The sequence below is a fragment of the Camponotus vicinus genome, unplaced genomic scaffold (assembly GCF_025532165.1).
Source record: "Camponotus vicinus isolate PSW18456_S1 unplaced genomic scaffold, iyCamVici1.0 SCAF_10, whole genome shotgun sequence".
Taxonomy (NCBI): domain Eukaryota; kingdom Metazoa; phylum Arthropoda; class Insecta; order Hymenoptera; family Formicidae; genus Camponotus; species Camponotus vicinus.
The window spans coordinates 566992-580384 of record NW_028141946.1 but is presented as its reverse complement, the minus strand read 5'-3'; the positions used below and the strand labels follow the sequence as shown (position 1 = coordinate 580384).

At 26.1% G+C, this 13393-nt stretch overlaps 3 protein-coding genes across 6 annotated transcripts in view; 2 read left to right on the top strand and 1 right to left on the bottom strand.

Annotated features, from left to right (window-relative positions):
* The window catches only part of LOC145960544 (uncharacterized), a 48621-nt gene extending 45612 nt beyond the window's left edge, over positions 1-3009 (top strand). For all 3 annotated transcript variants that reach the window (XM_083080104.1, XM_083080105.1, XM_083080103.1), the window contains exon 4: positions 2485-3009. The gene's annotated coding sequence lies outside the window, so the exon portion shown is untranslated. The remainder of the gene's footprint in view (positions 1-2484) is intronic.
* Positions 3010-6192: 3183 nt separating this feature from the next.
* On the top strand, positions 6193-11378 carry LOC145960948 (cytochrome P450 4g15-like). Its single transcript, XM_083080695.1, has 9 exons — positions 6193-6209; positions 6420-6660; positions 6800-7013; positions 7218-7514; positions 7618-8026; positions 8333-8401; positions 10237-10405; positions 10544-10718; positions 10958-11378. The coding sequence occupies exons 2-9, from the start codon at positions 6522-6524 to the stop codon at positions 11142-11144; spliced, it is 1659 nt and encodes a 552-aa protein (XP_082936821.1). The 5' UTR covers positions 6193-6209; positions 6420-6521; the 3' UTR covers positions 11145-11378.
* Positions 11379-12391: 1013 nt separating this feature from the next.
* LOC145960949 (cytochrome c, testis-specific-like) lies at positions 12392-13367 on the bottom strand. Of its 2 annotated transcripts, XM_083080698.1 has the most exons (3): positions 13095-13367; positions 12889-13019; positions 12392-12719 (listed from the first exon to the last, which is right to left on the bottom strand). In XM_083080698.1, exons 2-3 carry the CDS (start codon positions 13013-13015, stop codon positions 12559-12561), a joined length of 288 nt encoding a protein of 95 aa, XP_082936824.1. In that variant the 5' UTR covers positions 13016-13019; positions 13095-13367; the 3' UTR covers positions 12392-12558. The 2 variants fall into 2 exon arrangements, with proteins under 2 accessions (XP_082936824.1, XP_082936823.1); XM_083080697.1 differs by having other exon boundaries at positions 12889-13367.
* Between the last annotated feature and the right edge of the window lie 26 nt (positions 13368-13393).

Genomic DNA, 13393 nt, shown 5'->3' with positions numbered 1-13393 from the left:
TATTAAAAAAGGAAAGTAGAAGAAGAGGAGTAGCACTTTTTCTGCTGTTAGCAAATTCTTCGCAAAGCAAGAAATCTTGGAAATTGATCTTGGAATTTGATCTTTATATGTGATGAGCAATATATGAAGTAATCTTTTTTTTTTTGTTAACATCATGGTTATATCCTAATGATAGTATACGTAGGATAGTAATATTTTTATATTTAACAGAAATTAGCTTAATTTTTTAGCAAATTTTCGTTGCAATGAATATTTGCAAATGTTGAAATTAAAATTACATTCTTTCCCTTCAAAAAGAGAAATATTTTTCAGAAGTAAAACACATATGAGTTATTAAGCTGTAAGCAAATTAGCACGAATTGCGTCGTGAAATGAAATTGCGACAAAGTCTGCAACGATCGTTTTCCGCCTTCGACTTGTTCCACGGACTTTTAGTACGTGAAACAAAGAATCCAACGAACAATTATGCTGGTGGAACCCGCATGTTGGTTATCTTATCAATAAACATTACCAGCATGGCAATGCAATTGTTTTAAAACGATGACGACCGTTTGGAATCGATTTTAATATCATTAAATTCTCGAGTTTTTAAATCAGCCTTTCTGACATAATTGTGAAATTACATCACATGTTTAATATATTTTATGTTTAATTATTATATTTATTATAAGCCCTCTCTTTCTCAATTATAATTTATATATTTTTAATATTATTTTGATGAAATAGATGTTATTTATAAGATTAATCTAATGAAATTCTTATATGACTATTATTTTTGGAATTGCTGGGAAAGAGAGAGAGAAAAAGTTTAATTATACATATCAAAATGAAAGGAAAATTAATAAAATATTCAGAGAAATTTAATTGCATTCTGAAACATGTATGCTGCTTCTTTTTTTATCGAAATGTGTCAGATAAGGAAATATAAGTTTGAAGATTTCCAGGCAACGAATACTTTGCCTAAGACACTTCATGTCTCGATTCTTAGTATCTTAAAAGTACGGGCGTGGTAGATCCTTTAATTTATCTCTCACCACTTACCATATACCACACACGCTTTTCCCAAGCTTCTTTTATCGGCATCTTTGCGACTACATGGAAAAAATATGACATTTTTTATCGGGTTCTTTATGAAGTCGCCGAATTTCAAACTAGGTACATAAGTTTTATATTTATTACATCAAATTATTATTTTTTTCAAATAAATGTGTTATAATAAAAAAATTTAATTCAATATATAATATATAATATCCATTTCCTTATCAATAAGGACATAATATGATTAAGAAAATGTTAATTTGCACTTAGAAATTATTGAGATACAAACATTTTTGTACATCTCTATATATATATTTTTTTATACAATAAATTAATATAATCGTTCGATATTACACAACAAAATTTAGCAAAATTAAAAATAATAAAAATATATCATATATATATATATATTTTATATTAATGTTTTTATTATATTTTTATTATATTTTTTTATTATATTTATTATATTTGAAATTACACTATTCAAATTTTAATTTGTCTATTAATTAATTTTGTATTTATATATGTTATAAATTATTTATTTATTAATTATTTCTTATTTATTAAGTTTATTAATTATTTATTTATTAAGTTTACAAATTATTTATTTATTAACTTTTTATTTATTAAGTTCCATAATCTATGAGAAGCACAGGATTCTTTGACATCTTTTTTTCACATCCAAAGTATCATGTCCCTTCTTTTTCCCGTTGCTTCGTTCTATGGAGAAAGATGAGGATTTGCCACATTATTTGTACGTGCGTTTTTTTCCCACGATATATCCGGAATCTACGGGATGTCCTCGATGATTCGTTTCCGAATTTAGTTCTTCCCCACAATTCAGGTAAACGAAGATTCGCATGATCCAGTGAACAGAATATAATAGCGACACGGGACAAAGGATATTTCTCGAGGATACACGGGATCCTTCTTCCTTCCCTTACTTTTAGAATCACGAAATTGTGATGGAAAATGTTTTCTTTCGATATAAATCTTCGATGAGGGTTCATGGAACTGTTTCGAATAGTAACGATTGTCGCAAGCAAGAGAATTTTGCACTCGACAGAATTTCACGATACATAAAAATAATCGAGAGAAGAAGCACATAAATTTTTTTATCATAGAAATAGAGAACAAGTTTAAGTAATCAAGTTTACATACTTTTGCTGTATTTTATAATATTAAATACAGTTGTATGTGTATGTAATTTGTGCTTCACCGTGAAATGTAGTTGTCTAAACAAATAAACTTGTTTATAATTTTTTTAGAAAATGATGACTTTACAATATCAAATAATTATTTAATTATTTTGTGGAAACTAAATGTCACAATTTATTATATGTCAATTATCTTGCATAAGAGCTCTCTTATATTTATATGTATACTAATTTAATTTTGTATATTAAACGGATTGTCCTAATACCTTTTGATTTTTCTTATTTACAGATTTCAATTAGGAAAGGTCAATACTTGCAACAATTCGAGATCTATTATAATAATGTACCTCGCTGAAATTTCGCATGATCTCAAAACTGGGAGAAGATACACTCTCGAAAATACACGACGTCCAAACACAAGCACGTGATTTTTATTGTGATCAATAGCAAAAGTCGGAAAATTGTACTTACCGTTATAAGTATTCAACTACAAGCAATTTTATTCATTATCTGATCTTTTGGATCGTCAGTGAACGTTAAGCTTATGTATGTTGTATATTTTTCTAATAAGTATATATGTATAATATATTTATTTACAAAAAATTTTAAATTTTGAAAGATATCATATATCATTTTGCATCTGAAAAAAATTTTGTGCTGCATTAAAATTGTATCTTTTAAAAATTATTGTATTTATATATACAAATTGCATAAAATTGAAATAATAGTGCCTGTACATAGATTCAGTTATATTAATTAATGATTTTTGTAAAACAGAGAAAAATATTTATTTATAATTCTTTTTAGCAGTGAACTTTGCGCTTCCAGAAAGAAAATACTTATTTTACAGCTATTTATATCGTAACAAGTACAATTAATTTAGACATGAATTTCATGAATTTTCATTTCATATCATGAATTTCATTATATTTATATAAAGCTGCTTTACCGCGAATATTTATAAAATTAACATAAATATATATATATATATATATATATATATATATATATATATATGCATAATACAGAATACAAACAGATCATTCTCGTCATTAGTGTCATCGATCGTTGGGATATACATCATTTTATTAAATTTTTATCATATTTATATGTTTCACATATGTTTGTGAATAAAGAGTGACATTTTTACTTAAAAAGATAATGTTTGTAAAACATTTATTATACAAACGTAGTTTGTAAATAAAATTCATATATTTACTTTTTATTGCACAATTCAATATGCATATTTAAAATAAATGAACTATAATATACGTATAGGATGCATTACAAGAAATGAGATCAACGAGAAAATATATATAAGAAAACATGTTTATACATGCATTATATAGATTACATAATATATATAAACATTTATTTCCATGCCTTGACTATAATCGTTATAAATATTTTGTAGTGAGCCTTTTTTCTTTAAGATTTCTATTATTATTATTATTTATTTATATAAAAATTACTACATAATATTTAAAACGCATTATATCTACCAATTTACAATGCGGAAGATGTTTGTAAATATTGTCAACACAATCTGTTTTGCAAATCTCATTGTCTCTGATTTTATTAAAGTTTGACTTCCAATGCACTTTATATAGAAACGATCTATGGGTTGACTTTGATGCGAGACACAATCAAAATATTTGTAAATAAAAGTGCCTTAATTAATTATAAGAGATATAAATTGTATTAATACTTATATTTTATATTGGAATTTTTTGAAAAGATACTTAAAATATAAGTATGTAAGTTATAAGCAGAAAGACATGCTGTTTGCGATATTATGATCTATTCAATAATAAAGCAGTCAGTCAAATGTATTATATATGATATGTTGTGACAATTAAATAACTATTAAATATTTTTTTAATGTCACTTATTTTTTAGATATATATTTAAGAGCGTGTTAAGAAAATATGTATATTCATGTGCCTTATTCTGTCACTGCGATCAAGTCTTCAATTTATGCTATTAATTATTATCAAGAGATAAAATATCGCTTTCATCATATATATATATATATATATATATATATATATATATATATATATATATATATACAGATACAGATATATAAGAATATTAATATTATTTATAAAAACGCCTAATGAAGTGAGGAAATTGTTATAAATGTACCTTAAAACTTGTGCGATTATGTTCATTATAATGCATGCTCTTTGCGATATAACATAAATAAATTATATAAACAATCTTACGATATATGCTTATTATACAGGTCTAAACAAAAGCAAAAGAGAGAGAGAGAGAGATGTATCGATTATGATGAATATTATCTCCTTGTTGTAAATTTTATATTACAAATGCGTTACAGAATATTCGACCGTTTTTTCGTCTCGTTTTTCGTCTTGAATCAAATTATTATAGGAATATCTCGAAAACTTTATTCTAACTTTAGAATTTTTCCCATAAATTATAAACAAACATATAGACTATTATTTCTTTGTCATCAGTATTATACTGATGTTTTTTGTAAATATCAGTGCCTTGATTCAATTTAAAATAAGTATTATATACAATGTCTTACTTTATATATCTTTTTATAAAACATTTTAAAAATACATATTACTAAGTATGCACATTGCAATTTTTTTAATGATCTGCCTACACCATAAAATATAATATATGTATATGAGTGTCCAAATTTGAATATAATTCAAGGATTTAAACATACCAAGAGAATATATTTTATGTGTTTATACATACAATGACTGGAAATTAATTTAAAGTTTATTATTTACTAGTTTATTATTTACTGTTTATACATACAATGACCGGAAATTAATTTAAAGTTTATTATTTACTATTTTATATTTTGCTGATTTCTTCTAAATATATAAAACCAAGAAATTCTTAAAATATGCTATTTATTATATGTCAAACTGAAAAATTACTGAAATAAGCGTTAGTTTAATCGAAAACAAAATCAATGATAATGATAAAAAAATAAGGACTTTTGTAATAAAATGCTATAATAGAATAAAATGTCCATACTTTCTTTTTCCTTCGTTTTTATTTAGTTTATATCTGTTTCTTCTACTTTCCCTTCATTATGTCAAAAGTTTGATTTCCGAGCACGTAAGTATCATTAAAATGTCTGAAACTACCGTTATATTATGCCAGATATGTTTGTATATCTATCTAACAGAGACCCAATTGTCTTTCCATTTTTATTACGTGATCATTTAATCATATTTGCATTATCACTTGTCATGGCGCATTTTAAAATCTAAATTCATGCACATTTATATCATTATATGGTAAAAAAATAAATATTCATATTACAAAAATTTTATTTTGCAATATAATGACTATGCATTATGTTAATAAAGCAAATGATTTTAATTCAAATAGGAAAGAATTATCATACAATACGAGTAAAACGTTATATAAAAGTAGAGCAAGGATTGTATGAAAGGGACTTAAATTTAATAAAATATTGATACATATATATATGTGTGTGTGTGTGTGTGTGTGTGTGTGTGTGTGTGTGTGTGTTAGTGAATTTAGTAGTATTAGTATATATTAGTTTATGTTATAGCAAAATACTTTAGAAATAACTTCTTATATATAGTGTATAAATTATTAAAAATCCTCATATATATGAACAAAATGACACATCTCTCAAAGAATTAAAAATGTCGAGTCATGTCAAGAATTCAATATATGTATACAAATGTAATAATTTAAATTAAATAAATTTTTATAATCGATAAATTGATTTAATATTACAAACATTGCAAATTGCAAACATTATTAATTATCATTCTTGAATAAATTATAATTAACTAAATTATTTTATAAATAATTGTAAATAATTATTGCGAAATATAAATTATCAAATAAAAAAGAAAGATATATGTATTGATAATTATTCGAGAAACAATTGATTCCACAAAATTGAAATTATGTGACAAAATTGTTTTCATTCTATCTATTATTTGTAATCCAAATGAACACTGTTCTGACGTAGATTCGTGAGGGGTAAGGTCACTGAATATAAGAAATAGCGAATTTGCATTTCCTGATCCATCAACTTATAAATAATCGATCAATTCTTACCAGTAGATTAAAAGGAGTGTTATTTACAACAGAGTGCTATTTACAAACCTGTGTATATCTTTGACGCTTTTACAATTATAGAAAAGAAAAAATAATTAAGACATTTTTATTGTAATATATATTGTGTTACAGTGTGTGAACTTGATACAATTTTCGACGTGACTATTTTATTAATTGATCATATCAAAAAATTGTTATTATCGTGATATCGTGGAATAATAATTTATTATCACAATGGATGCCATTCCGGTAACAACGTCGTATTTACCAACCATAGCTTATTCTCTGCTGGCTGTATTTATCACAGCGCTAATTGCATTATATTATTATGTCGAAACTTCTAGAGTGGTTCGTCTTGGAAAACGACTTCCAAGTATGTATAGAATTGAAACATTTTAATTACTACTGTACTTTCAAGTAAATATTAATACGTTTCAAAATTAGATTTATCAAAAGGATTTGAATTTATTAATCATATTGATAATAATAAATTTTTTATTCTTCTCTTTTAGGTCCACCGAGCTTACCAATAATAGGTCACGCATTAATAACTATGGGATTATCTCCAGAAACTTTGTTACCTGTAGCTCTTCAATATCACAAAAGACATGGATCAGTAGTTAGCATATATTTTGGAACAAGAGTAATAATCGCTCTGTCAGATCCAAAAGATATCGAAATAATCTTGAGTAGTTCTGTGCATCTCGACAAATCAGTGGAATATAGGTAAAAAGTCAAATATTCTATATAATTGACATAACAATCTATATAATTTCGTTATTATATAGATCTATATTTTTTTTATAAAATTGTTTGTGCAAATGTACAATCTACCTATTTTAGATATCTTAGATTTGTATCCAATTTTTCCGTATTCAAAGAGATATATGCATAAATATATATTATAGGATTCGTTATCCTTTTTCTTAGATATTTCCAACCATGGCTTGGAGATGGTTTGCTGATCACAACTGGCGATAAGTGGCGCAGACATAGGAAGGCAATAGCGCCCACATTTCACATGAGTATTTTGAAGACATTTGTACCTTTATTTTATGAGAATAGCATAGATCTCGTTAGACGGCTTCGCGATGAAGTTGGAAAAGAGTTCGATTGTCACGATTATCTATCAGCTGTAACGGTTGACATTTTAACGGAAACTGCGATGGGAGTTAAAAAAGAAAAAAGGCAGAAGACTGGATATGATTACGCCATGGCCGTGATGAAGTAGAGAGACATTGATTTTTTTTCTTAAGATTATAATATATAATATTTTATTATTTAATATTTATTATGAAGAAAACTCAATGTAATAATTTGAATGTTGTAGAATGAGCGATATCCTACATCGAAGGCATTATGATTTTCGGTTTCGTTCTGACATAATATTTAAACTTTCAAAGTTTGCGAAGAAGCAAGAGAAATTGCTCGATATTATTCACACATTGACAAATAATGTAATTGAAGAAAAGTCTAAGAGCATCGATGATATAAAAGAGAAAAAAGATGATCAAAAGGACAAACCTATGGAAAATGGGATCAAAAATAATGAAAATGATAAAAATATTGCTTATACAAAACTGCATTATGTAAGAGATGATCTCGATGACATCGATGAAAACGACATAGGTGAAAAAAGACGACTCGCCTTTTTAGAAATGATGATTGATTTGAAAAAGAACGGTGGAAAAATGACTGATGAGGAGATTTGGGAGGAAGTAAACACTATCATGTTTGAGGTACTGCATTTTTAATATAAATTAGTAAACTTAATCGTATAAAGAATTTTCTATATATAGAAAGATATTTTTATATGTATAATTTTCTGGTATAAGTATTTATATATATAATTTTCTGATATTTATGTATGCATTAATTTTCGTAATTAAATTTTCTTTTTCATTTTCCTTCTTTTCTTTTTCTCTCTCTCTCTCTTTCTCTCTCTTTCTTTATAAAAAAATTATATTGCAAGTTACGCTATTGTACACGCTATCAGATGTTAATTTGATGCACTGTTGGAAAAGTAAATTATTGATTTATTACAGGGTCATGATACCACAGCAGCTGGCTCGAGTTTCACGTTATGCGCCTTAGGAAATCATCAGAATATTCAGGTAGATTTATTAACGATTTAATATTTTCACAAGAAAAAATCTTGGAAATCACTTAACATTTAAATATATTTAAATTTTTTTTAAGGAATGATATATCGAAATTGTGTTTTATAATTGTTTCCATCATAATTATATCACATTTTCATATACAACAAGTTCTTATTGATATTTAAAGTTTAATATTAAGAATTAATATCTACTTAGTAACAGTAATTAATATACAGGGTTTGTCAAAAGTGTGGAAACCCCTAAATATCTCACAAACGGTGCATTTTAGAAAAAAATGTTTCAGGCAAAAGTTGTTTGGTTTCAAAGGGGCCATAAGACGGTACCATTGGTTTGACCTTGAAGAGTCATTTGAAGGTCACGTGAAGGTCACTTCAATTTTTTTAAATGGAACACCCTATATATTTTTGTACACTCTTGTAGCTTATCTCGAGAGCTTTCCAAAACACTATAATTAAGTACCTTTTCGTTAAGTACTTTTTGAGTTATGAGGCTTGAAATAATTTCTTAATTTTACATAAACCGTAAAATATCTTGTAAAATATTCATTTTTCGATTATCTTACCTTAATACTTTTACGTACAAAATAATGAGAGGAATCAATTGGTGTAAAGAAAACACATAGTTGTTTTGAAGAAAAAATATGTAATTTACAATTAACAATTCCATATTTTTTCTTAAAAACAACTATGTGTTTTCTTTACACCAATTGATTCCTCTCATTATTTTGTACGTAAAAGTATTCGTATAATCGAAAAATGAAATTTGAATGAAAAATGAATATTTTACAAGATATTTTACGGTTTATGTAAAATTAAGAAATTATTTCAAGCCTCATAACTCAAAAAGTACTTAACGAAAAGGTACTTAATTATAGTGTTTTGGAAAGCTCTCGAGATAAGCTACAAGAATGTGCAAAAATATATAGGGTGTTCCATTTAAAAAAATTGAAGTGACCTTCACGTGACCTTCAAATGACTCTTCAAGGTCAAACCAATGGTACCGTCTTATGGCCCCTTTGAAACCAAACAACTTTTGCTTGAAACATTTTTTTCTAAAATGCACCGTTTGTGAAATATTTAGGGGTTTCCACACTTTTGACAAACCCTGTATAATATTATAAACAATAGTATATCAATTATTTTAAAATTAAACAAAGATGTATATAAAAAGTAGTTTAATATTCTTATAAATTATTTAATTTAAAGGTTATTTTCTAAAATAATAATATCGATAATAATAGCTCCATTTTTGTCTTGGAATCGCTACAAAAATTAAACAATTATATATGAATTCAAATTGCTACATTGTCAATTAATAATTATATTATATAATGCTTAATTATCAAGTAAATGTTATGAAGCATATTCAAAATATAATTAGAAAGTTATGCGTTTTCAATTTTTTTTACCTTTAAACTAAAGTAACAATTTGCTTTTATGACACACACACCCGCATACGCATACACATATACATTAGGGCTTTTATAAAATTTTTTTTCCACAAGTTTTATTCATATTGCAATATAAATTAAGACTTACCATATATTTATTGTTTTTTTTTCATGTAATTTACATAAAGCATATTTTCATGTGAACAGTTTCATATTATTATACATTTTCATCTTAATAAATTCTTAAATGGTCTATAGAAAGAGTTAAATTTATTAAAAATACTTCAATTGAACGGCCTTCAAAACAGTTGCGACATATATTTTCATTATTCTTGTTAAAGAGATCGATTTTGCTCAGCCAATCGTAAATCTATTAATTTTAATTGATCTATTAATTTTAATCGTAAATCCATTAATTTTAATTTTCGTTGTGTAGGCTCGCGTGCATGAAGAATTAGATACGATTTTCGGTGACAGCGATAGGCAATGTACTTTTCAAGATACTCTAGAAATGAAATATCTCGAAAGAGTTATTTTGGAATCTCTGAGACTTTTCCCACCAGTACCGATAATTGCCAGAAAACTTAACGAAGATGTACAGATAAGTAAGCATGTCTCGTTAAATGCCATATTTACAATAATATTAATTATTGTTACAAACATTAGGAACTTATAAACTATAGGAATTTGTATAGTAAGTAAACAAAACAAAAAAGGTACATGACATATCTTTCATATTATAGTTACAGGTGATTATATCCTTCCAAAAGATGCCACGGTAATAATTCCACAATTCGCAGTACATCGTACAGAAAAATATTACCCAAATCCAACAGTTTTTAATCCAGATAATTTCCTACCGGAAAAAATGCAACAGAGACATTATTATGCCTTTATTCCTTTTAGTGCTGGACCAAGGTATTTAAAAGATGGTTCTTAAAATAAAGTTTTTTTTGGAAACTACTAACAATAAAACTAAAGAAATATTTCACACGAAAGATTACTTGAATTTGACACTCATTCCTTTGTAAAATTTTGGTATATTATATATTATAAGCATTAAAAGCATGTGAAAATATTTTGTCATAAAAGCAATACAATATACACTGTTATTACAATATTATATTTGATAATATATGTAAGAAAATTTTGTATAGGTCTTGCGTGGGGCGAAAATATGCTATGCTGAAATTAAAGGTCCTTTTATCGACAATACTTAGAAATTACCGTGTCATTTCTGATGTAGCAGACGACGATTTCGTATTGCAAGCCGACATCATTCTAAAACGATACGATGGATTTAAAATCAAGCTCGAACCGCGTAAGCCAGTGTCTCGTATATAATTTAGGAAAACAGCAAGAAGTTAACATTTTTGTACCCTCGCAAACGTGAACTGAATCTAAAGTAAATTAAATAAGTTGATATATATTTAGTGAGGATTCCATTTTCTATATACACTATATGTTTCCGAAGCAAGTATTTATTTCGAAGGACTTGCTACCTGTAATATTTTTCAATACTTATGTGTAATGTATTGACATATTTAATAAATAAATATATCATATATTTAAAATATATACATATCTCATATATACATGTCCCACAAAAAAATTTAATGTAAAGTAAGTGAACCAAATAAGGCGCACCTTATTGTTAATGCTAATAAGTTAAAGGATCATGTAAAAACTGACCGTATTTTTTTAAATTATTGTTTATTTATTAAACTTTGTAAAAAAACTATGAGGAATTACTTTATTTAAAAAATTTTCACTTTTTCTGTTACATTTAAAAAAAAACATGTTTTAGATCTTATATAAGGAATTCTAATTTTTAATAATGCCCACATTAAACTTTAAAGAAAAACTTAATATCAATTTATGCAGTTAACAAAAAAATACAAGGAATATGTAATAATGTATCTGTATTCTATAGGTAAGTAGACAAAATATTAATAAAAACCAAAAAAAAATAAATATTCATGCATAAATAAACAAACATACTCACATATTTGCAGCAATTTTTTAATAAGAAGGAAATGTTGTTTCTTCCTTGCGCTCCAATTACCGCGCTGTGACTCTTATGTGTCAATTTTTATTTAATTTTTACATGTATTGAGTTTTATAATTAAATTTTCTCTTTCGCAAGTGGAACATTATACATGAATGCAATGTATGTATGAGGACATATGAATAACAGATTAATTTGATATATTATTAGAAAAAATTAATTATTAATTTACAGCTTATCACGGCAGTTGGCTCGAGTTTCGCACTATGCGTCTTAGGAAATCATCAGGATATTCAGATAGATTTATTAGTGATTTAATATTTTTTTGCAACAGAAAAATTTTAAAAACTTTTTCCCATTTTTATATTCAATTTCTTCATAAAACAAATTATATAACAATTTTGTATTGTATTTTTGTTTCAATTTCTTATATGTAGAATATTCTCCTTCTTTCAAAATGTAACAAAATTCTTATAACAAACTATTATATAAAATTACAAATATATAAATAAATTATAAATAAATTTTAATAATTTATTATAAATAAATTTTAATAATACATATGTTTGACATTCGTCGAGCATTAAAAATATATTGTTAAATTATATGTAAAGGAGATGCTAGTATCCTAGTAATTTTACGATTCGATTTTTATTCTTCACGATAATAATACTGACATTTATATGTTAATCGCTTGTTACGTTTCTATCGAAAGTAATATCGAGAGTATAATATTTTATCAAAATTCGCTTATTTCAAAGTAGCTAGAAAAGCGATTAAATCTCTGCGATCTTCGGCCTTCTTAATATCATGGAATGCCTTTTTTGTTCCTGGAACAAACTTTTTAGGAAATTCGAGATAATCATTTAAACTCTTCTCATCCCATACAACAGCCTTTTCCTTCATGGTTTCTGTAAAATTAAAACCTGGGACAGCTCAAAAAATTAAACTAATTACGTATTAATAACTGATAACATTATATTTAAAAGACATCAAAATTTTTGAAATATTTTTAATGTTTTAATATTATTGAATTTATTTTTAACTGAATTAACAAATTGGATTCATTAATATACATACTTCCAGAAGTCTTGCCTATAATACCATGTAGGTTAGGACCTATTTTATATTTACCACCTTTTTCCGTGGTATGACAAGAAGCACACATTTTCATGAACAGTTTTTTACCATTAATCGGATCGCCCATTTCTCTTAACAAACATTAACAATCATTAATTTATTAATTAATCTAGAATAATTTGTTAAAATAAAATTTATATCTTAACCGTATCCTAGTCGTAGACGTATAATATATAGACTTCGCGTTTGGCTAGAAAGTTGTACAAATTTTAGAAGGAGATAACATGCTTTCGTGTATTGACATCTGAATAGATAGACGGAGCATTAGCTATCAATTAAGACGAGGGAGGGTTTTGATATTCGCGGTAAGGGGGACTCTATGAACTTCGGTTGAATACGGTTATTCTTGATAATGATCGGTTAATAATTCGACTCCAATCATTGACATCAAAGTTCAGCTCATATGTATTGTGCGAAGTTGTGTTGTGACTAATGTCATATTATT